This window comes from Spea bombifrons, chromosome 2 (genome assembly GCF_027358695.1).
Source record: "Spea bombifrons isolate aSpeBom1 chromosome 2, aSpeBom1.2.pri, whole genome shotgun sequence".
NCBI classification, from domain to species: Eukaryota; Metazoa; Chordata; class Amphibia; order Anura; family Pelobatidae; genus Spea; species Spea bombifrons.
The window spans coordinates 64,913,702-64,939,145 of NC_071088.1; the positions used below are offsets into that span (position 1 = coordinate 64,913,702).

Sequence of the window (25,444 nt, forward strand, 5' to 3'; positions counted from 1 at the left end):
TATGCAAGTCGATTTTGGGGCAGCATTTTATAGGCATGGGTTTCCATATATAGATGGTCAGTCCAAGCTGGATGTAGATTTTTTTTTTGCAGGGCTCCGGTATCAATAGCATGTTTTTTTTTACCCCCCTGCTATATATATATTACTTGGTGCTGCCTCAAATGTAAGGTGGCTATGCATGAAAATGTTCATATTTTGCATTGATTATTTGAATAACCTACTTTAACCCCTTAATGACAAAGCCCGTACATGTATGGGCATTGTTTTCAATGGGTTTAGGGACCGCCCATTGTCCTTAAGGGGTTAAATGCAGTGATCATGTCTATAATTCTCCAACATAGCCAATAACAGGACAAACAAGAGCCTAAACACAGTCATACAAGCTTTACGATCAATGTCATGGGTAAATATGTTTTATTGAGAACCCTCGTTGTACATAACACAGTGAAGGAAAAATATAAATATAAAAGCACTTTTTGTTGTCTGTCATTCTGGTCCATGTAAATATTCAAGCAAGACAGCAAACGTCTGCAGAATACACTATAGTCAACCGCGCCAAGTAAATACATCATATACAAACAGTTTACAGTGGCACTTAATTGGGCAATGATCCAGTGGCTTCCAGCAATACAGGGGGCTTTGGTTATCGCAAAAGATGCAAAAAAATGTTTTTCAAAACACTCACTGTATTGCAATCGGGAGAAAACAAACTTGAGAAAAGAAGTCAGGAAGAAGCAAAAACAATATATATATAGATCAGGTTTTGTACTGCACAATCCAAATTGAACTAAAAACGGAAATGTAGTGTTATTGCAACAAATGCTGTTATTTTTGAAGTAATGACATGTGTATGCCTTACATATGTAAAGCAATCAAAAGTAGCACAAGAGTAGCAAAGCCAAAAGGAAACCTTCTAAAATTTTAAATGGAAATATACTCATTATTTCAAATATCTAAATTTAGAGATTAAAAAAAGCATTGTTTGGCAAAATTATATGCAGTATTTGCAGTAACAAAAACAGAAACTTTCACCAGAACCAGTGCAGTTGGCTAGCAGCTCTTCCAATAATGTTGGAATTTATTCTGATTCATCCATTCTTATTAACGTTACATTAAACTAGTAGGTATAGGGCCTTTTAGATCGATATCAGCATAGTTTGGGAGGACCAAGCATGACCAAATGAGACACGTTATACAAAGATTGAAGAATCAAGCTGTATTATTCTCAAGTCACACTTGGTTCGAACCCTCTGTTTGCTGGGGAATTTATAGAAAACGTGTAATTCTCAGCTGAGCCACAGTCACTTAGTAGTTTCTACACTTGCAAAGCGTTTAAAATTCACCATCTGGCCACCATTCTGGGATTTGCATTCGTGGGCAAGAGCAATACAGTGAAAACTACTGAATAGTCCGACAATGGTCTTCCAAAGGGAAAATGAGCTGCAAGCCTTCACAGAGGGGCCAGTTGCCAACGGAATGACTGAAGCTGCTCCAGATTACTATTTTTCTGAAATAAGAGTGATTCTTCCAGGAATGTTTGCCTAGAGACACAAACTGCCAGATTTTCCCAAATGATAAGCGGGTCCATATTTCCTCCAAAGTTACTGAAGAACACTTTAATGGCATAAGGTGAAGAACACCAAGTATAATAGTCTCTAGAGCCAGCAGTAAACAACAACAAAAATGAAATGGGTAAGGTGCAGCACTTCAAAAAAACAAATCTACAAGAATTTGTTTGCACAAAATCACCTTTTATGCCAAAATTACACAGAAAAAAAAGCCTCTGGTAATAAAAGTTACTTCTGGCAATGGTCACATCTTTCAGATGCTGCGGTACAGCAAGGTATGGAGTCTGCACTGTTTGTAGTACCCTGTATTTCTGGCACTGGCCGCTCTGTAATTCGACGTACATCGCCTCTTAGGCAGCGTTCTCTTTGCGACTGGATGTGGGAGCCTTCCGTTTCTGGCCTAGACCGCGTTCGCTGGAGTACCGTTGTGAGTCACTGTTTTGAGGTTTGGGCTGCTAGCCTGGTGACTGAAGGTCCTGTGTGTGGCAGCACCCACTTCAAACACCTCATGGATGGCTTTACGAAAGCAGTGGAAATTGTAGTCTATTAAACCTGCACAAATATATACATAAAAAACAGGTTAACTGTAAGCATTAGCAACTGGTGAATCAGCAAAATAAAGATAAAAAGCATACAACGCATACATTTGAAAGAAAAATCACTGGCCCTGTACAGAGAGGATTCCAATGAATCTCTCTTTGCATTTGGGCATAAAAAAAAGATATCCAACTACATAAAATTCATAATCAATTCTGACTGCTGACTTCTTACTCCATGCTCACCTTTCCTTTCAAAGCTCTCTTCCCTAAGAATGCACACGAGCGACAGGAACTTGGTCACTTCTTTTAGATAAAGCACCGTTGTGTTGTTAAGTTTGATAATAGCCATGGATTCCTTGTCATACGCAGTTCCATTGCAGTCTGCATGCAGGCTGTGGAAACAGGAAAATCTGTATGTCATACACTTTGTATAATAAACACTGGTTTGATAATAAAACAGTAACAACAGCGTATACAGAGTGAACTGTGCATCAAAATATGCACTTACCTGTATATACAGGATACATCTATTACCACATCTATCATGTCACAGCACAACTCATAAGACTGCATGTCTACAGGCGAACTGTCGGTGGCGATATAAATTTTACTGACAACGTCAAATAGAAACGCCTTCTCGATACCGGAATTCTGGGGGAAAACAGAGAAACAAAAAATGGTACTTAGCGCTCTATGAACAGTGAACTTTGGTGTCAGAGTGAAACCTCACTAATGATGGTATCAAGCCATCACAAGGCCTACCTTGGTCTCAAAACAGATGCCTGTGATCTGAACCCCCCCCCCCAAAAAAAAACACTATTTACACAGAAAAGAAATACATGTGAGGCATTTCTGTTCTCAGGGAACATTGCTGAACACAAATCTGTGTTTTTTTGCTGGGATTGGACATACAATACAAAACGAATGCGAGATGCTCACCAAGAACAGACAGCAGCTTCATAGCCTGTCCTATGGTGCATCCCCGCTTGGGAGCATCTCACATTTTAACCCTCTTGTGCCATTACAGAGGAAAAATCTCAATCTAAATCGTCTGATCCCACCCAAAATGGCAGTGGAGAACCTAAACGAGAGACAAATTTCCTCTGCACGAGGGTACCAACAACCTCGGCCTCGTCAGTGGGGTACGGTTTGTATCTCTCTCGGGACAAGAGAGCAAGTAGGTCCACGTCTTGATTCACCTTTACACAAGAGAGCTACACCTTGAGATGCTCACAAGCAGGGGCGCACCATAGGGCAAGCTACGAGGCAGCTGTCTGTTCTTGGTGAGCATCTCATTCTTTTTGAATGGGGTTGGAGATACCCTGCACAAGAATTCCAAAGCAGTATTGCAAAGTGTTTTTGAAAAGCAATTTTTTTTACATCTGAACTTGGATGAGGTTGGTATGGACTTAAGGGGTTAATTAAGTTTCACAAAATAGAATACTTACAGATATGAATATATTTAGTAGATTTTCCAGTGTCGGCAACTGTGGTATGAGTTTCTGCACAACTTTGCTAAAAGCTTCAAATATAGAGTGGTCATATATGCTAGTCAAATAGAAGCTGCAAGGAAACAAGCGGGTACAGTCAGGGAAGATCATCGGAAGTATTGTACATTCTTCTCCCCACCCCATCAGCCAACCTTCTTCAAAAAGGCCAGTTACAATCAGATTTACTCCTGCCAGGAGTAAAGCTTTCTTTTACGTTTGTCCCAAACATGGAAACGCTCACCAGAAATTCAGCAAACATCTAACCTGTAAAACCAGGTGTTTATGTTCACTTTTACACCAAGGTACCAGGGCCAAAAAAAAAATACATTTTGTGCTCAAGATGTCCAGAAAAAATACCAAGTTACCTTAGATGAAGTTTTTCAAGTCCAACATCTGCGAGGTCATCGTTCGCTCTCTGGTGGATGTCCCTTTGGGTTTCTATTTTGTGGTCATCTGATAAACCATCTACTTTATGAATAAATACCTCAAAGTTCATATCGGGATTCGCTTTATATGCTTTGGTAACCGTGACATGCAGCCTTGCCAGCGCCTCCATGTAATCATCCTATGAAAAAAATCAGCGAAGAAATTATACAAAAACAATATTATACGACACTGTAGCCCAAGTGGCAGACATGGAGACAGATGCCAGCCTGGAGGCATGTTTAATGGCCAACCCTTTGCATTATGTCACAGAAGCTGATTTTGAGTTAATTCTTTTCAGTGAAAAAAGTAAATAGATAGTATTTATCATTTAGCACACTGTAAGGTCCCCCCCCCCCCGTTGATATAATGTTACATCCAGAATTTACCTGGGCATCGATAACATATATTAATGCTCCAGTTCCCCTGAAAATCATTTCATAGTCAAATGTTGGGTCGAAGAAGTCCACTTGTCCCGGGAAATCCCATATTTGAAAATTCACAAAGGAGCTGTTGGAAATATCATCCTTGTAGATTTTGTTGGTACTTTCTAAGAACAAGGTTTCGTTGGGAGACATTTTATGAAATACCACCTGAAAGAGCAATCGAAAGATCAGGAAAAAGATCAGCATACACACAGTACCCTACAACAGCTATAAGCAATCCCATGTGTTACTATTACAGTGAAGTTGCACTTAAACTTTGATTATTTTAAACAACCAGTTTCATGTCGCACAAAACCAGCAATAGGGAAGCAAAGAAATAGTTACGATCTCACTCTGGATAACGTTCAAAACCAAGTTCTTGCAGCTTCTAATAGATTATAGTTTTGGGGTAATAATTATGGACACAAATTTATAGGCAATCCAAATCCTAGCATCTGGTATAGCTGGAAGGAACGCAGTTGAATAGGCCAAACGGAAAGCATTCAAAGATATAATGTAACCAGCAGCATCTTCAGCGCTGCCCTAGACCTAACCCAGATCAGGGCCACCAGCTTCCCCTCTGTGCTTGATTCCTTCCTTCCTTCCAGCTGAGCGAAGGCATATGATGCCATACGTATCCTGGCGCTCCATCTGTTAAGGACGCATGGCACCAGGCAGAAGTCAACTATTGAGGCCTCTGTCGATTCACTGCTGCCGAATGCCACAAAGTATGTGAACAAGTAGCACTTCTAATTGAAATGCTGCTCGGCTTTCACTGAAGCAATTCTAAACATTCGGGTAAGCGTACAAGCAGATGCTCAGGTGAATGTATGGATGAGGTTTTGTGCACGTCGGATAAATGCACGGTACCGAGCAGTCAGCCTGGGTCTTCACATATTACATGCATGATGTGGACCACCCTTCACTCGGGAGGCCACACATGTACAAATGTGAAGGTGATGATTATGATGATCTAGCGCTTCAAGAAGGGCTACCCTAGGTCATTAAAATCAGCAGGCCAACGAGTGGACCAATACAGCAAGCTTTTTTATGCAATCACAATGGCTCACAGTAGATCTGCAAATAAATGCAATTCGCCAAAAAGAAAAAGCACTCCCATGTAATTTTAAAGTGTAATTGCACTACATCTTTGACTGTACGATCATATAGTGTAATATGCTGACTCGGAAGAACTCATTACTCATTTGAAGCAGCTGACTGAATGAAAGCACCATGCTCATATACTTCAATGAGCGAACAGCATCTCCTGTCTGATTACACTGGCTTTATTACTCACAATGTGACTGTTAAAAAGGGACACTCCCAGAATCCATATTAATATATATTATATTATATATGTACACACACTTTAATATGCATTCATTAAAGCTAAAAATAAACTTACCTTTAGAAGGAGCTACAGAATAACACCTCCTCAATGGTCCAACATTTTAAACTACTGGTTGGCTGCCTGGAACAGCCAATCAACGGCAAGAAACTGCCCCTACCCCACCCACCCAGGACCCTCACTGTGCCAGCGCTGGAGCTGACTGGTGGTGAATGGATCATGGGATAGGACATGTGTTCCTTCTAACATCTCCTGCAAGCCAAATCCCAGGGGTGGAAAAAGGGGGTATTCTTCAGAATCCCCGCATGCATTTGCAAAGTGGACAGCATGAAAAAGGGACCACTCAGCTACCATGTGCATTAAAATGTGTACAACGACTAAAGAGTCCACTTAAAGATCCAATCTATTAGGCATGTGCAGCATGGGACTGCCAAACATCTATTTGTGTTTGTATTCACGTGGGAGCATACAGAAGAGCCACCACAAAAGATAGACAGAAAATAACTAATACAAGTACTAACGCAAGTGTAAAAGACCTACAGTCAACTGGTGAAACCAATGGAAAATACAGCAACGTACAAGAGAAAAGCTCCATTAACGGTAATATGATAGTTACTGGAAGCTGGGATTCTCGAATCAGGCCTAGAAGGGCAAGTTCTTGGTGGGCAGTTGTCCAACAGCACCTTTTCTCTGCACACACACAGCCTTCAGCGTACCACTCGCCGGTGATTTATCAGCTTATGGGTTTTTTGACAGCTATAAACTAAATGTTTTTCTCCTTCGAGCTGAGCAGCGAAGAGCTGTCTAGGTGAAGGCTTTACTTGGTAAGAATCGTGGCTTTTTAGTGAGTTTCTCCTTGCCCTATATAATGCATAGGTAATGCTGTGTGCTGCGATTCTCCACCTTCCACACAACCGACTCAGCGATGAGAATATCTTACACAAACAAAAAGCACATGACATCTACACGGACAGCAGCCGGTCACAGGCAGATATGCGCACCCACACACACACAACACTCAAAGTGCTGACTTGCACTTCACCGCAACGTGTGATAGGATTCCAGTGTCAATAGTAATTTACTGCCTAAATAAAAAAATGATGTCATCACAAAGTACAGTTCCACGATTTATTGCCTTCTACCCCTTAAAAACACACTTTGCTTTTCGGTAGCACTTGTTTTTGTTTTTGACTTTTCATGTAAAATCACTGCTGTCCTGAAGGATATAAGCTCTCTATATAAGTCACTAACTTATTCTGTGATTCTGCATCTACATCTACTGAGATGCACCTTGTTTTTTGTAGTAGCCCAGCTGACAAGCTGCAGTAATGATGCCTATAAGAGTCAGATGAGACCCAATGCCAACAAACCGATCTTCTCTAACTACCCCTGCAGTGACCATCACTCGTTTCATCTCCGAGAGGGCAGATAGGAGCCAATTGATCTTAAATAAAAAAGCCACAGGTTAAAGTCTACTTTGATCTTCGGGTTCGCCCTTCCATGCACACTCTATGCACCATTCATTCATATTATTCTGCTGGCCACATACCTCAACCTCAAGGCACTTTTTAGCATTTTGGGGTGGGGCCGTTCTCTCGACATAATAGTGAATTCAGATACTCACACTGTGAAGCGCACGTGGACATTCAACTTGTGCAAAGTAAAAGCCAAGGCTTCTCAAGGGCCGATAACGGGCCTAGAGTTTACTGATCTACCAACCTTTCAAGTGGTCAAGGAGGGGGGGGGGCAAGGCTTTCACAGATCTTTGTTTGCTCTATTAGTGTACATAGCCTGCATGCACACTATTGTAGAACACCGCGACACACTCATACACATTTAGTCGAAGAAAGAGGGTTTAGGTCCTAATGCAGGACATTTGGGGCTTATGAAACCGGATGAAGCGCGCAGCTTAGGCGACCTGGAACACTAGTCACAGGCCAGGACAGAAGCTTCCGCCAGGCATAGTAGGAAACAACCAGTACCTGACATCAGACATCCACACAGTCATCTGACAGCAGAAACACCTAGGAGGACCTGGGGATAGTTACTCTCAGGGTCATCCTGCTTCCATGACTACTTAGCCTATCATTACATCTGGAATAAGGAGAGATATGTCAGGGCCTCATGGGTCTCTTCTTCATCTGACCTAGAAACCTCTGTGATCCTGAACATCTGTTTCTATGCTGCCTTAAAAAAAGGTCGACGTCGATGTTCCTCACTTCAATCATCAAGTGATGTACTCACAATGTCCCCCAAACCCACAGCTAGCATTGTGGGTGGCTGAGCATCATTAGAGTGGCAGAGCTTTGCTTCCTACGCCAACGAGTCGGGGAAATCGACGGCCGCCAATGTGATCTCACCTTCTGGATGGATGACTTCCCGCTCCTACGCATGCCCATGAGCAAGATACGGGGTTTGCTGTCCGACGCCGTGGAGCTCTCGTCTATCTCCGACTCGTCAGCTCCATAACCAAAGTCTTTGGGGAAGGAGTCGGCCACCCCGTAGCTGTCGGCCATTTGGTCCTCCCCGGTGTACTGGATGGACATGTCGGATAGAGGCTGAAGGGAATCAGGAAGGGGATGTAATGCCGGGCTGAGGAACGCTGGTTATCGCCTTACTCGCGCTGCCCGGGTAACGGAGAAGTCACCATCCCGTCTGAAGCGATGGGTTTTGGGGTGTGAGCCGTGACCTCCTGTGTCTATTTACTGTCACTTTAAGGAAGACACTTTCGAAAACCACCGTACCCCGGTGAATGCGCCTGCCGGTAGAGCCACGGCCTTCCTAGCAATTACCAGTAATACGGCTCCGGCTCGCACGGTTTAATAGTTACTAATAACAAACGCTTTTCAAGCTCTATCTCTGGCTGTTACTGCAGTCTCCTCCTTCTTCCTCAGTGCTACCAAACCTTCGCACGTAATGCCCACCCCTTTTTTGTTATTCGCTGCCTGATTGGTTGTACCGGAGTTAATTTGGCCATTTCGATTGGCTAAAAGTGTGGTCGCTCATACTCCGTAGCCAGCATTTTCGGTTGTTCTACAATCATGTGGTTCTAAATCACCTGACTGTGTGGGAGGGTTTGCTGGATATGTTCCTCGTGACCCTTGACCTTACAGTGTTGAAAACTCCTTCCTATAGCAAATAGTATAGCTTACTCGGTAGTATTAGAGCTACTAGGTAAGCAGCTTTGTGCTTATAAAATTAATTACATACAGGGCACCTGTACAGTTAATTTTATTTAATTCATATCTTATGAATCTTATCCAGTATGAATCATGTGTTGGCAACAGTCCTATTGGCAAATAGGCCCTATTTCAGCTACATGACCATCTGGTCACCTTAATGTATTGTACTATTTAGAGCAGTAGAATACTGTGATACATTACTATTCTCCAAACATTACGGCTTGTTAGGAAAGAGGGGCACTGGGCAAGAAAAGGTACTGTTCCGCCTAAACAGGGACACTTGGTAGGTATGCAGTAGAGTATCAACGCGTTAACAAATTCACATTGGGATGAGCAATTTCTTTATGTAAACATATATACCATCACACAGCCCTTTGCATACACTTTTATATGTTCTCCACAGATCCTTGCCCGTAATTAGCACGCAGGGCTACCCTGAGTGTGAGTGTGTGTGTGTGTGTGTGTGTGTAATATATTACACACACGTTATATATAAAAAGAGGAATCAAACATATCCTAAGTTTGTATGCATATGTAACATGGCTGAGCTCTTTGATTTCTGTTCTGTGCCTTGGAAAAGTTGTCACACCTATTTGTTTTTTTGATTGATCTGCAAAAAGTAAAGTGTGCCACATATATGGGTGGGAGTTTATCAGAAAAAATTACTGAATAAAATGAATTGCACATGTTCCCATTTCCCCATCAGTCTCTAAACTAGAATTAGATCTGTTCATTTTTGATTATTAAAAGAGGAAATTACTTGGTCACATCATGTGCTTAAGAAACTGACTGAAGTAGGACAGCCGGTTTAACCCTGTCAGTAACCCAACGTACTCAGCTTCTTACAGATGCCAATACCGGTATTTTTTTTATTTATTTTTTTTGTCACTGTAAGATCCAAGCCATTTTATATATACCATGTACAATCTAAACTCTACATACAGAACACTATTTTAAATACAGCATAGAGAAATAATCCACATAATGGATTATCCAACTGGAGTTTTAACAAGAGTGCTGTATAAACCCGAAAGTGTTCAGGGAACAACGTTTTTCTTTAGAAAAAAAAAAACCAAACATACACAGGGACAACTAGATAGAAAGTGCCTTTACCTCATACATAGCACACATTTACAGGGGATGTATATGTAACCATCTATTCTTCTAACAAACACTACAGAAATGCTGGTGATATTTGTCCTTTGTTTAGTATGGTTCAAGTGTCTGTCTACCTTGCATCCTCCCATTCACAATGTAGACAGACAGCCTCGGCAAAGAATAAACAGTCAGTACGAGAGAGTCTGCCATCTAGTGGAGAAATTACATAATGACAGCGAGAGCATAAACAGCTGTCCCTCTAACAGAGGATGCGCCCGGAAGCACCACCTTTTTGCCGAAGTTGACTTGGAGATTACTTTGGGGGAAAGGGGCGGAGCCAGCAGGTACACATTCCTCCAATCGCAGAAGAGGATGTGCACACAAGCTCTGCCATTTTGCAGAAGTTTCACTGGGAGGTCATGTCCATGTCCCGTTGTGCACAAAGAACCAAGACTTTTTGGAGAAGTGGAAAATGGCAGAATAATTTTGTTTCAGAACGTAACCGAAAATGAATGAGCCAAAAACAAAAAAAAAAACAAAAAAAAACAATTCTGATAACTTTTGGTCCATCTGCAGAAGTTCATGCATTATTTTATACTAGTTAACTAGTTATACCAAAATATTGTTCCAATTTCTCATAGAAAATGTAGCACCCTGGGAATAGGAGAGAAGCACATAATTTGAAGGCAGAAGCCAACCATTCATCCATGTAGTCTGCCCATTTATTTCTCCTGTAATCAGTGCAGGGGTAGGAGCAGAAATCAGGAAAGGGGTTGATAAGTACTTATGTAGAAAGGAGTAGTGGACAGGGAACACACTCCAAGAGAATCGTAGGGGAATTAAAGGCCCAACCAAGGCCAAAATAGTTTAGCAGGGAAGCCTTCAATATAGCCGTTACCCCAACGTGGCTATTCTGGCCTCATTTTCAAGATTCCCTTACACGTCCAATGAAATTACTTTTAGCATCTGACCCTTTGGTAAGTTATGTGGTAAAAGTAACCAATACACATGTCAAACTGCTATATTAAATAGTTTATTATTGACAGAGTGAACATAGAAAACAAATTTAGAAACAAACATTTGTACCCTAAAGTTAACAAAACCCAAGCTTACATAATTTTTTTTTTTTTTCCCAGTGCAGTGTTTTAGTTTGGTAGGACATCAAAGATGGTTATTCCGGATGTTTCTCATCAAGAGGTGGCTCATGCTGTGCAAGCTAAAAAAGAATGAACACAGAACGAGTTAGATTTGTCATAACGAGACACTTTAAAAAGGTGACTGTTTCATTTGGGTGGCTATGCTGCCAGAACTACAGCCGACTAAATACAGAGGGTAACTGTAAGACTGCCTAAAAACACAGGTCCTATCAAACTCAACTGTAGTCAGAAGTGTCTCATACACTTTAAAAAAACTCAGACTTTTGTGTTAGGTTTTGTATGTGCATATTCATTACCATCCTAGAGAGAGCAACAGATCGTAAACAGACTCCTATCAGTTCTATTTCACCACCACAAGCATTCCTAAAAAGGTAATCTCAGACTCTCCTTACTAGTGTTTTTTCCACGTTTATTAAGTACAGCATCATTGCACTAATCAACTTTGTAAGAGACCAGAAGCTAGCTTTTTTTAATCAGTATTTGGCAGCCCTAGTATTCTAGATGAGTTGGCTTTATTTTAATGCATTGTCATAGCTGTATTTTAAGTACCCACTGCAAGGGTCGTTTTAATACACGTCAAATATATTCAAGAACACCTTATCGAAAACGGGCCGAAACAAGGTTCCAAAAGACAACACAACAACCTTGGCTTTCAGGTCTTTGTTCTCTTCTAGTACAGCCTCATACTTCTGTTTTAGTTCTGCAAGTTCTAAGCGCAGAGCTTCCACGTCTGGCGTTTCAGGCCCCGCAGCTCCCATGTGCTGTTTCAGGAAGCTGAATTTACAGGTTAAGGACTGAAAAATCTTAAAGGTGCACAGCTATTAATGCAACAGAAAATTGCAGATTATATACCATCATCCTTACTTTCAATAAACAGTGTTGCACCCCAGAGAAAATCATTGAACAAATAATTTTAGCAGAATATTCCCTATTAGCCCCCCTCCACAAAAGAAAGGATACTCCAATGCATTGTTTGGCTTTTCTGGTTCTTCATAAAGTGTCACCAGCACTGAGAAAACAAAAAAAAAAATCAAATATTTCATTTAATGGTTTCAGAACCATTAAATAGATTAATACATATTTCTAAGGTGCCGTATGTGCAAGAAGAGCCCAATTATAACAAATGCCAAATTTTAAAGAGTAATTGAATAGAAAACTATTAGACAAATAACTGAAGTCCTAAAAAACACTAAGTACCATTTACATTACATCTAAAGCTCAAGGGAAAAATCCTATTCATTGGCATTCAGATTGCAGCACAGATCCTACCACTGCTCAGCACGTGCAGATTTTTATGTAAAGACACTAGCATATGTGCAAGCCATTAATATGGAATCTAGCATTTTCTCTCTTTTTTTTTTTACCCTCCCTTACCTGCTGCACACAACACTACCCAGCAGCCCTCCACACTGGACTATTTGGCAGGGCTTTGCTGTGAATTAATGCAATTCTAAGCATAGATAGAACCAGCGCACAAACAAACTGCGAATCAAGTCCCAAGTACTTAATTAGGATCCTTCAAATTTTTAAATAAGCAGCCTAATTAAGCACCGTGTACTGGTGCTATCTGTACTAAAAATTACATTTATTCATTTCACTGTTAGCAGACGGGCGAGGCTGGTATTGGACCTCTAGCGATTCTATCGTGTAGAGCTCTACACGCAGCCCGGACTAAGCACCGGTGACTCAGAAGCACCGGTAAGTTGGGGGGGGCGGGTTAACACAGGAGGATCCAGGTCCCCTGCATCTGGGTCCCCAGTGCTTAGTCCGGGAAGCGTGTATTGGACCTCTAGCGATTCTATCGTGTCGAGCTCTACGCGATTCTATCGTGTCGAGCTCTACGCGATTCTATCGTGTCGAGCTCTACGCGATTCTATCGTGTCGAGCTCTACGCGATTCTATCGTGTCGAGCTCTACGCGATTCTATCGTGTCGAGCTCTACGCGATTCTATCGTGTCGAGCTCTACGCGATTCTATCGTGTCGAGCTCTACACGCAGCCCGGACTAAGCACCAGGGACTCAGAAGCACCAGTAAGTTGGGGGGGGGTTAACACAGGAGGATCCCGGTCCCCTGCATCGCTGCGGGGGATCTGGATCTTAGTCTCATAATCAGACCTATTTGAGGTCTGATTATAAGACGACCCTGATTATAAGACGAGGGGTATTTTTCAGAGCATTTGCTCTGGAAAAAACCTCGTCTTATAATCGAGCAAATACGGTAAATACCTTTTGTAAGGGTGTCAAGTACTCCAGTCTTCTCCAAGTATCTTCTGAATTGTTCCCTTTTGGAATCTGCAGCCTACAACAAAGCAAAAACATGATGTGCTTTAATGATTGGCACCTTATTTTGTTAGATTATTAGTATTGCATATGGATTAGCGAGTACAGGCGTTGTGTGAAGATCAGTACAGCGTCCATTCAACCGGCCTCCCAAAGTAAAGAGAACTTCACATAGACATCTACACTAGCACTAGGTCTTTGGCGTATCCAAAACGTTTGCTTCAGCTTTGCGCTTGAGGCTACACGTAAGATTAATTGGAATCGACATAAGATATCAAGAATCTTTACACTGCTTATTCTTTGCTTAAGATTTACTGAATTTCATGGGAGTGGGAGGAGAAAAAAAAAAAAATAAAAAAGAGAAAGGCAAGGGACTGCCTTTCAATCAATCAGGTTTTGGAGAAACCTGCAACTTTAGGGCAGGGCAACATGAGGTTGTGGGGGCAACATTAGATAGAGGTCAGAATTTTTTACTGTCCCGCGCTGCGCCATCGGCGGAAATTTTCATTATAAACAGCGGTATTATAAGCGAACCGCCATGTTGGAGTCTGGTGAGCAGCAGTGAGGCGGGTGAGCTGAAGACGGCATGAAAGAGCTGATGAAAACACAACCTCCTGCCCGCCCATATAGCAATATGTAGATTTTTGTTTCGATATATTGTTGTGGTTTTTATTGGGGTAAAGTTGCCCTATAACACATGGGGTGAGCCTGTTGGCTTATAGGGCTGGCAAGGTACCTAAATTGAGTTTTGGGCGCTCTGGGTATTGGCCAAGAGCTTGTATATAGTTATATATATTTGTTATTAAATTATTGAATGGTTACATTGTCAGTTATAGTTTTTTGGTAAACTAAATACAAGACCACGGCCTGTTTTATCCAAAGTTTTATTTAATGAGTTTGTTTTTTGCCTCCTATGTTAACCACATAATGTCTGTGTTGATACACAGACACACAAAAATGCATACATATATTGTTACACAAACCCAAAACGTGGCTATAGTGTCTGCCTATATCACACAGGTGTGTACTGTACACCCCAAATATGTAGACTATACGGTATGAATCCATAGTGCCCAACTATATACGTATAAAGGGGGTTATAAAGTACCCAAAGTCACCAAAAATGCCATTTATGTTTGGGCAGAATGACTTGGCTTTTAAGGGGTTACTAGTGTAATTATTCAAGTGCCGATAGAAAAAAAGATTACTTTCAGAACTGTGAATTACACAAATCGTTCAAATAAAATTTAACATGGATTAGGTTAGAGCATAGTAGGGAGTAAAATTAATACCCAGAACACCCTGCACCTTCTATACAAACAGACTGATAGATACATTGCTTCGGAGGTATAAACTAGAATGTATTTTCATGAAGCAACAGCTGGGACCCTACATTGATTACTACTACCGCACTGAACCCGGTGTGCTATCGGTCAATACGACAAGAGGAGCAATTCGTTACTCAATTCTATGTATTAAATAAATAAAATAACGTAAAGGAGCAGAAGCCGCACCGGAGGGTTACATAACTCACCTTGTAGTTTGCCATCCTCGCTCCTCACTCTCTCAAGGGCTTCTGGTTTTGTTAGCCAACTATCTCCCCAGTAACCCGCTTTATCAACACGCAGAGAGCATGCGCAGAACGTGCCGGAGCCTAGCACTGTGTCACGCGCGTCAGCGGTTGACCGACTCCTGCGCATGCGCCTTATAGAGGCCGGTAGCGCGCGCACGGCTTGAAAGTCAGGAAGCCGAAATTTTAGTTTAGGTGTGATCGCTTGGTTTCCCATGGCAACTACGTAACGGACGTTAGTGGTGCTGATAGGAAATAGTGCTGTAGGGCTGGCCTGGAGATTGTATCTCTTCTAAGCGCATGTAATTAAAGGTCAGCATTAATAATATATGTGCACACATGAAGCAGCCAGTCAGTGGCAGGGAAGTGCTCCCATCGAACTCAATGAAAAAGCTTTCTGTGCATACGCACAGAGGGTTATTTGTTACCCTGGATCCCTCCCTGAGGGCCCTGGAGCTTATAGGTGGTAGTGTGTATATTAATTGGCGGGTGGATCAAACAGCCAAACATATCTTTTGCAAGCCAAACAGCAAGTGGATGGGGAAAGGGCAAATGCATTTAGTGAGATCCTGCAGATCCCATAGTCGATCTGAATGCCTGTAATTCTGAGTATGTCATCCCATGTGTTTGAAGTCAGAGCTCAAATTGTTGACATGATAAACTCTATTTGCCAATAAGTCAATTATATGATAACAAACACCTTGTGCACGGCTGGTGATAAATAATTCCCACATTCATTAGCTGCAGATGTCTCAGTTATGTATATACTGATTGCACGATTTACCTATAAAGCAGTGTAGAGAGTGACGGTGCTACTGATAAAAAAATATCTAAAATATCTAAAAAATATCAAAATTTGCCTGCTCAACAAGAAAATGTAGCAAATCTTTAACCACACTTAGGCTAGGTTTCCATTTGGGTTTTTGTCCTGCGTTATTTTCTTGATGAAAAACGCCAAGAAAACTGCCACTGCATTCTCCTGCGTTTTGGCGTTTTTTCTGGAGTTTTTTCTGGCGTTTTAGCCTTTCTGTGGAAATTGCTTTTTTGACTTTAGGCAGTGTTTCCAGCCTTTACACATTGGAATTTTCACCCAGCTAAAAGGGATTAGGATAAATGGCAAGTATCTGCCCCCTCCTGATGTCATTTACTTGGTAGAGTTCTACTTAAACGCCCCGGCGGACCCTTTTGTCTCTTTTCTGTGGTTTGTAAGGCATGCTTTATTCCGAATGTCTGCTCCTCTCGGAAGATTGGCCCCAAATGATGGTGCAAATTGTTTGCTGTTGTTTTTGGCACGCAGGATCCAGTTGATGTGTCGGGTATGTTTGTTTGTAATGGCATGTTTGGTCCCAATGGTGTAAAATTCAATATGAACTTTGTTTTGTGTGAAACTGTTTGTTTCCAGCCTATTTCTCGTAGGACGCACAGATACTGGGTCCATCCTCTGCATTGTAACTGTGGAAAAAAACGCCATAAAAAACGCCAAGGCAAAACCCACATGGCTTTTTCATGGCGTTTTTTCTCTCCCATAGACTTCTATTGGAGAAAAACGCCAAGATTTCCTTGCAAAAAACACCAGAGTGTCAACATGCTGCGATTTTGAAAAACTGCCACAGAGCCCAAAAAAGCAGAAAAACGCCAAAGAGGACTGAAAAAACGCCAAACAGAAAAACGCCAAGTGGATATGGCATTGTGCGATTTCCTATTGAAGAACAGCTAACATCTGGCCGCAGCGTTTTTTCACTAAAAAAACGTCGTGTGGCTGAATTGGCGTTTTTATGGGCGTTTTTAGCAAAAAAAAAACAAGTGGAAACCTAGCCTTATAAAGCTAGGAATATAAAGAAACTATAAAGAAAGAAATATACACCTCTAGTGTATATTATTAATAATCAGTAGGTATAAATGCCCCAAAAAAGTAAACAGAATTTATACTGGAGGTATTTCGTGTAATTTCTTTGAAAAAATCTAATATAGAATTCTTCCAATTGTATAATAAAGTCAGTTTACGTGCAACAAAAAATAAATAAAACAACTGTGCTCTCCGTAAAAGATCTAAAAAAAAGAGCTTCAATAGAAAAGAACAGTGCCCGCATCACTTTATAGAGCGACTCTATTTGCTCATTTAACGTATACAGATCAAGGGTCCACACATATTACTGGCAGACCAGAGGTTAAATAGAGGATCCGATCAAACATTCAGGAGGAAAAGTTAACGCATGGAAAGACAAAAAGAACATACAAGAAAAATTGTATTTATTATAAATATAAAATATTCAGCTTACTAAAACGATGTGAGAAACCGCGAGGAGTCTAACGCTAAATGCTTTTTAAAAGTCCTGTGCTGCAGTTTTCTCTGTTGTGAATACGTAATGCCTAAATTATATAGCATTGCATCTTATGTGTTTTTGCATATTTCTAATAATTATGATCAGGCAAAAAAATTATGACTAATTATGTCAATATAGGTGTGTGCGCTTTTATTTATATGTGTTTTGTTATAATAACTTCCTCGTTAACTAAGTATGTTCTTAATTATTTATTCTCATATTTAATTGTTTTAATAATATCCCTTTTTAAAATATTTATGATCCATTTCTATATTTATTATATCGGATCATCTCCAGAACTGTAGCTATTGTGGAGTGTTCCTGGTCTTCAGGAGTCAGTACCTATCAAAAGTGGTCCAAGGAAAGAAAAGCGGTGAAGCAGCAACAGGGTAATGGGTGGCAAAGGTCACGTTGATGCACTTGGGGGGGCGAAGGCTGGCCCGTGTGGTCAAATCCAACAGCCAAGCTAATTGGTTAATGCTGGTTCTGAAAGAAAGGTGTCAGAACACATAGTTCATCGCAGTTTGTTGCATACAGGGCTGCGTAGACACGCAGACCAGTCAGGGTGTCCATGTTGACCCCTGTCCACTGCTGAAAGCCCTACATTGGGCACGTTAACATAAGAACTGAATCCTAGAGCAACGGAAGTAGGTGGCCTGGTGTGATGAATCACATTTCTTTTACATCATGTGGATGGCCGGGTGCGTTGCTTCCCTGGAGAACAGATGGCACCAGAATGCATCCATGGAGGCCCCACCTCGACACTTACAGGACTTAAAGAATCTGCTGCTAACATCTTTGCAGGTGGTCATAATGTTATGGCTACATAATGTAAAATTATCATTTTACATTTTCAAATTTCATATATAATTATGTTTGAATATATATATATCTAATGCAATTATTTGTATCATGTCTAAGACAACAATATTGGTATAAATAATGGCAACATTTATGAAATTGTTACATTTTTAGGAGCTAACACAATTTGAAAATATATCTGTTCATTATAATTAGTCAGAATTAATTAAATAAGGAGCTAATTTATCAGCATTACCGTTTTGTTTCCTGCTTGGACTATTACAACTCAGAGCCCTTAACAATTCTGCACCCTCCTAAATACACCCATAACCGTACTCTTTATTCCTCTTGTGACCTGCGTCTCTCTGAGGCTAGGTTTCCACTTGGGTTTTTGTCCGGCGTTTTTTTCTTGATGAAAAACGCCAGGAAAACTGCCAAGAAAACTGCCGCTGCATTTACCTGCGTTTTGGCGTTTTTTCTGCAGTTTTTTCTGGCGTTTTAGCCTTTCTGTGGAAATTGCTTTTTTTGACCTTAAGCAGTTTTTCCAGCCTTTACAAGTTAGAAGTTTCACCCAGCTAAAAGGGATTAGGATAAATGGCAAGTATCTGCCCTCTCCTGATGTCATTTACTTGGTAGACCCTTTTAACATAGCATAGTATAGTTCATAAGGTTGAAAAAAGACCAAAGTCCATCAAGTTCAACCTATATACATATTGTGTCCCTACCGTGTTGATCCAGAGGAAGGCAAAAAACCCTTATGAAGCAGATGCCAATTGCCCCATACCAGGGGGAAAATTCCTTCCCGACTCCAAATATGGCAATCAGAATAAATCCCTGGATCAACGTTCTGTCCCTATTAATCTACTATCCATAACTTGTAATATTATTGCTTTCAAGAAACACGTCCAGGCTCCTTTTAAACTCTTTTATTGAGTTTACCATTACCACTTCCTCTGGCAGAGAGTTCCATAGTCTCACCGCTCTTACTGTAAAGAACCCCCGTCTGTGTTGGTGTAGAAACCTTCTTTCCTCCAGCCGTAGAGGATGTCCCCTTGTTATAGATACAGTCCTGGGTATAAATAGGTCCTGGGAGTGATCTCTGTACTGCCCCCTTATATATTTATACATAGTTATTAAGTCCCCCCTAAGCCGTCTTTTCTCCAAACTAAATAACCCTAATTCTGATAATCTTTCTGGGTACTGCAGTCCTTCCATTCCCCTTATTACTCTGGTTGCCCGTCTTTGAACCCTCTCCAGTTCCACTATATCTTTCTTGTACACTGGTGCCCAGTACTGTACACAGTATTCCATGTGTGGTCTGACTAGTGACTTGTACAATGGTAGAATTATTTCCTTGTCATGGGCATCCATGCCCCTTTTGATGCACCCCATGATTTTATTTGCCTTAGCAGCAGCTGCCCGACACTGGTCGCTACAGGTAAATTTACTGTTAACCAAGACTCCTAAGTCCTTTTCCATGTCAGTCGTCCCCAGTGTTTTCCCATTTAATACATATTCCCAGCCTGGATTTTTCTTCCCCATGTGCATAACCTTACATTTATCCGTGTTGAACCTCATCTGCCACATCCCAGCCCAAGCCTCCAACCTATGCAGATCCATTTGTAATCGTGCACTGTCCTCTATTGTGTTAACCACGCTACAGAGCTTAGTATCGTCTGCAAAGATTGATACTTTACTATACAATCCCTCTACAAGGTCATTAATAAATATATTAAAAAGAATAGGACCCAAAACTGACCCCTGTGGTACCCCACTAGTAACAGTCACCCACTCAGAGTATGTACCATTAATAACCACCCTCTGTTTCCTATCACTGAGCCAGTTACTTACCCACATACACACATTCTCCCCCAGCCCAAGCATTCTCATTTTATGTACCAGCCTTTTATGTGGCACCGTATCAAATGCTTTGGAAAAATCAAGATATATGACATCCAGCGATTCTCCCCGATCCAGTCTTGAGCTCACCTCCTCATAAAAGCTGATCAGGTTAGTTTGACAGGACCGATCCCTTGTAAACCCATGCTGATATGGAGTCATACATTTATTTTCATTGAGATACTCCAAAATAGCATCTCTTAGGAAACCCTCAAACAGTTTACATACAACTTTTGTCTCTTTTCTGTGGTTTGTAAGGCATGCTTTATTTCGAATGTCTGCTCCTCTGGGAAGATTGGCCCCAAATGATGGTGCAAATTGTTTGCTGTTGCTTTTGGCACGCAGGATCCGGTCGCGTATGTTTGTTTGTAATGGCATGTTTGTTCCAAATGGTGTAAAATTCAATATGAACCAGTCCAGGACTTTGTTTTGTGTGAAACTGTTTGTTTTCAGCCTATTTCTCGTAGGACACACAGATACTGGGTCCATCCTCTGCATTGTAACTGTGGAAAAAACGCCATAAAAAACGCCAAGGCAATAAACCCACATGGCTTTTTAATGGCGTTTTTTCTCTCCCATAGACTTCTATTGGAGAAAAAAAGCCAAGATTTCTTGCAAAAAACGCCAGTGTCAACATGCTGCGATTTTGAAAAACTGCCACAGAGCCCAAAAAAGCAGAAAAACGCCAAAGAGGACTGAAAAAACGCCAAACAGAAAAACGCCAAGTGGAAATGGCATTTTGCGATTTCCTATTGAATTACAGCTAACATCTGGCTGCAGGCGTTTTTCACAAAAAAACGCCAGGTGGCGCTATTGGCGTTTTTATAGGCGTTTTTAGCAAAAAAAACCCCAATGGAAACCAAGCCTCAGGCTAGGTTTCCACTTGGGATTTTGTCCTGCGTTTTTTTCTTGATGAAAAACGCCAGGAAAAACGCCAAGAAAACTGCCACTGCATTTACCTGCGTTTTGGCGTTTTTTCTGGAGTTTTTTCTGGCGTTTTAGCCTTCCTGTGGAAATTGCTTTTTTTGACCTTAGGCAGTTTTTCCAGCCTTTACAAGTTAGAAGTTTCACCCAGCTAAAAGGGATTGGGATAAATGGCAAGTATCTGCCCCCTCCTGATGTCATTTACTTGGTAGAGTTCTACTTAAACACGGCCCGGCGGACCCTTTTGTCTCTTTTCTGTGGTTTGTAAGGCATGCTTTATTCCGAATGTCTGCTCCTCGAGGAAGATTGGCCCCAAATGATGGTGCAAATTGGTTGCTGTTGCTTTCGGCACGCAGGATCCAGTTGGTTTGTTTGTTTGTAATGGCATGTTTGTTCCCAATGGTGTACAATTCAATATGAACTTTGTTTTGTGTGAAACTGTTTGTTTCCAGCCTATTTCTCGTAGGACACACAGATACTGGGTCCATCCTCTGCATTGTAACTGTGGAAAAAAACGCCATAAAAAACGCCAAAGCAAAAAACCCACATGGCTTTTTCATGGCGTTTTTTCTCTCCCATAGACTTCTATTGGAGAAAAACTCCAAGATTTCCTTGCAAAAAACTCCAGAGTGTCAACATGCTGCGATTTTGAAAAACTGCCACAGAGCCCAAAAAAGCAAAAAAACGCCAAAGAGGACTGAAAAAACGCCAAACAGAAAAACGCCAAGTGGATATGGCATTGTGCGATTTCCTATTGAAGAACAGCTGACATCTGGCTGCAGCGTTTTTTCACTAAAAAAACGCCGTGTGGCTGAATTGGCGTTTTTATGGGCGTTTATAGCAAAAACAAGTGGAAACCTAGCCTTTTACTGTCATTATCTCTTCCCACTCCTGCATTCAGGATTTCACCTGTCCTGTTCTGTGGAATTCCCTTCCCCCGCCACACTTTCAAAAGCTTTCTGAAAACCTGTTTTGAGAAGCGTACAACCTTTCTTCCTAACACTCTCTGCCACCATCCTAATCAAGCCATCCGAACAACTAACAACCCCTACAGATCATCAGGACCCTATCAACTCGCCCCCATCCAAGCAGTCCTCTCCTATTGATTGACTTCCTGCTCAACCACCGACTAGATTGGAATCTGCTAGCACTATATTAGTAATGTAATTTTGTATGTTATTATAACACAATTGTATGATTAAGTCCAGTGAGTATGAATGAAACGCATTAAAACATGATGTATGCGTTTACATCCCTGATATCATGATTTTCCGATGGAGCAATAAAAGTTTTACCTACATTTTGGTTTCTGCTTCTTTAGGCTTTTGGATCTTGATTTAAATTGTTACTTTTTAATATACCCTTATTTTTTCGCTTTTTCTTTGTTAATTGTTTTGCTTTTCATTCATAATAATACCCATATACACCTTCACCGATGGCGTGTTCTGACATCTGAGACAGTTGGGCATCAGTTTGTGTTATTTAAACACTGAGTGTAAATTATTTTAAAAACTTCAAATGATACTTTTAGCCCTTAGACAACGTATAAATCGGTGTCTATTATTTGTATTTCTATTTTAATTTTCAGGAGAAAGAAATAGCCAACACTTTTTCTAGACTTTCACGATACAAAAGAAAGGGATGTTATCAAATATTAATATTTTGCCTTCGTTTAGTAACCTTTAGTTTTTCTCAGCTTCTTCCATGAGTTTAATGTATGTCTGAAATAAGTGCTTTTATGGGAACTTTTATCAGTCTTTAAAACATAAGTCCTTGTTCTTTTTGCTGAAACCGTAGCTGGTGTTTTTATGTGACATTCATCCCGGGTGTTGCCATGATTCCTTTTAATGCTTCTTTATGAGTGAAGACAACTGCAAGACAGAGGATACCTACAAAGCAACAAAACAAATAAAATTAGTATTTTCCGGTTCACCTTATAGCTTAATGCATTTTAACTAGTAAGCCCTCTTAAATGTTTGCTTCTGTGAGTCCTAATTGTTATGTGAGGCATTACTTGTTATATATGCTTTTCATTTCAAAACTCAACTCATATTATACACTATATGACCAAAAGTATTGGGACACCTGACTCAAGTTCTTTGACACCAAAGTCATCCGACCATGTCTTTATGGACCTTGCTTTGTGCATGGGGCACAGTCATGCTGGAATAGAAATGGCCTTTCCCCATACAGTTCACACAAATCGTGAAGCATAGCATTGTCCAAAATGTCTTGGTGTGTTGAAGTGCCTGCACAGAGCCCTGACCTTAACCCCAGCAAACACCTTTAGGATGAGCCTTTAGATTGAGAGCCAGGTCTGCTCATCCAACATCAGTGCCTGACTTTACAAATTACTTAAAGGCCGTAGTCACCATGTCTTTATGACCTCTGTGAAAAGTTAATACATATTTATTTTTCATTTGCTCTAGCTGAGGCCTCTTTTTGCCCATTCCCCCTCAACCTCGTCCCAGTATGTCTTTAGTGTCTCCATGTCATTGTTAACTTAAATGTTACTGTTTTTGTATCCTTAATGTGCGATGATGCTACTGAATCTGGTGGCACTCTTTGAATCTACTGTGTCAGTTCTTTGGCACTGATTGAAACTACTTGATTGATGTATTCATCTTGGACTTGATTCAATGGCCTGTTTAAACTTTGAGTTTTTTTTAGAATAGTAGACATGATAAATATGTGAGTAGTGATCATTTAAACATGATTAAATGGTAAAAGAACACCTTTTTATATGCAGTTATTATAATGTTGTGTATAAACAGATGGTTTCTGCTATGATATGTCAATATCAAACATCTTCAAGAAGACAATATACCGTGCCCACCAAGATTGTATACGTCATTAGAAATCCACTGAAAATCTACCTCACAGAGAGCTGTAGAGAGTGTACACAGCAGCAACCAAAGGTTATTCCCTGGCCCCATTTTTCAAATTGGTAAATGGGAATGTAATATGTATAGCTTGTAGAAGAGAAAGAAAAGATGTGATAGAAACTTTAAATACCTTTAGCTTACTTAATACTTGTTTATTGCAAAGGTAGAGAAATGTTAGATCAAGAGGTCTTAGCCAAAAACTAGAGGTTCAGAAATGACCAGTCCGACTTGGACCATCCCACTTGCGGAAATGCGTCGGAGTCACTTGACCCTGTGGCGAAAGTGCAGCTGCTTGAAAAGAAGCCTAAAAGTGTAAGAAAGTGAGTGATGGAGACAAGCAGGGAAGGAGAGAGAGTATGCATGTATCTGTGTAACAGTTAATGTGCATGTTGACATGGCTGTGTATGTGTAACTGTGTGTGATGAGTGTGCTAGCAGGAAAATGTATGTGTGGGTCTGTATATTAGCAAAATTGTGTGTTTGTACATGTGTGTGTTTGCATGAGTCTGTGTAAGTTTCAGTGTGGTAGCATATATATGTGTTATCTGTTTTTCCATGTTTGTAGAACGATTGTGTATCTATGTTTGAGACTATGTAAAATGTGTTTGCCTGCTCCCCTGAGGGAGAATATAGAGATCATATAATCAGATGATCTCTCACATTCTCTCCCTGAATGAAAATCAAAACTATCCATGTAGGATATTTCCATAATCTGGAGATGCAGCTGAACAAGTTTGGCTGGATTTCTCTGCCATAACAATTTTTTCTACTTTGACAGTGATTGGTGGCCAAATGGCTGCATAAAATGTGTCCAGATGCTTTTAATGAAATAATCTGGTTTCTCTACTTTACAAAAATATATACATTTGTGGTTTTTTGGGGTTTCTTAATTGGAGTTGCAAACCCAGTATACCAAATGTAAAAATTAGTATACCAATTAGTATACCAAATGTAAAAATTAGTTTTTGAACCGTAATGTACACCCCTTAATATGTGCCTATTCAGGGTATCTGAATTGTTACATTTTGAGAGTATTTTTTTGTCAATTTAACAAAGTTTGTGATTTGTTTTTTTTTTCTATTTTTCTGTAGTTTTTACTAAATTACTCATACTAAATAATCAGCTAATCATGTAACTATGGTATCAAAAGAAAGCTCTGTGTCTCCTTGAAAAAAAACAATGTATATTTTACAAGGATGCACTATTTATAGAAAAGGGGAATAATTGTTGAACCAACATTTGGCAAAAATGGCAAAGTAGCTCCATTATTTAACGTATAGAAAAACTGTGGTAGTGAAAGGGTCTTGTGGGGCAAGGATATATTGCATGTATGTAAAGTGATTGCCAGGATAATTATATTAAATATGATGAATTGTTTCAAAACAATACAGATAATAAATAGGATGCATAATTAAGTTCTTAAATGAACTGAATAATTCTAGTCTTGTCATACCCCTTGTAATAAGTGCTGCGTAAATTGTTGGTGCCATATAAATAAAAGATAATAATAATAACCTACAAATGGTGTATAT

General features: G+C 40.4%; 2 protein-coding genes across 2 annotated transcripts; both read right to left on the reverse strand.

The window, feature by feature from the left end:
• Positions 1-1,589: 1,589 nt before the first annotated feature.
• Positions 1,590-8,683, reverse strand: RRAGC (Ras related GTP binding C). Its single transcript, XM_053454577.1, has 7 exons — positions 8,154-8,683; positions 4,410-4,613; positions 3,963-4,162; positions 3,556-3,670; positions 2,616-2,758; positions 2,351-2,499; positions 1,590-2,120 (listed from the first exon to the last, which is right to left on the reverse strand). The coding sequence occupies exons 1-7, from the start codon at positions 8,337-8,339 to the stop codon at positions 1,969-1,971; spliced, it is 1,149 nt and encodes a 382-aa protein (XP_053310552.1). The 5' UTR covers positions 8,340-8,683; the 3' UTR covers positions 1,590-1,968.
• A 2,407-nt stretch (positions 8,684-11,090) lies between these two features.
• On the reverse strand, positions 11,091-15,184 carry MYCBP (MYC binding protein). Its single transcript, XM_053454579.1, has 5 exons — positions 15,045-15,184; positions 13,457-13,529; positions 12,191-12,239; positions 11,875-12,004; positions 11,091-11,289 (listed from the first exon to the last, which is right to left on the reverse strand). The coding sequence occupies exons 1-5, from the start codon at positions 15,057-15,059 to the stop codon at positions 11,245-11,247; spliced, it is 312 nt and encodes a 103-aa protein (XP_053310554.1). The 5' UTR covers positions 15,060-15,184; the 3' UTR covers positions 11,091-11,244.
• Between the last annotated feature and the right edge of the window lie 10,260 nt (positions 15,185-25,444).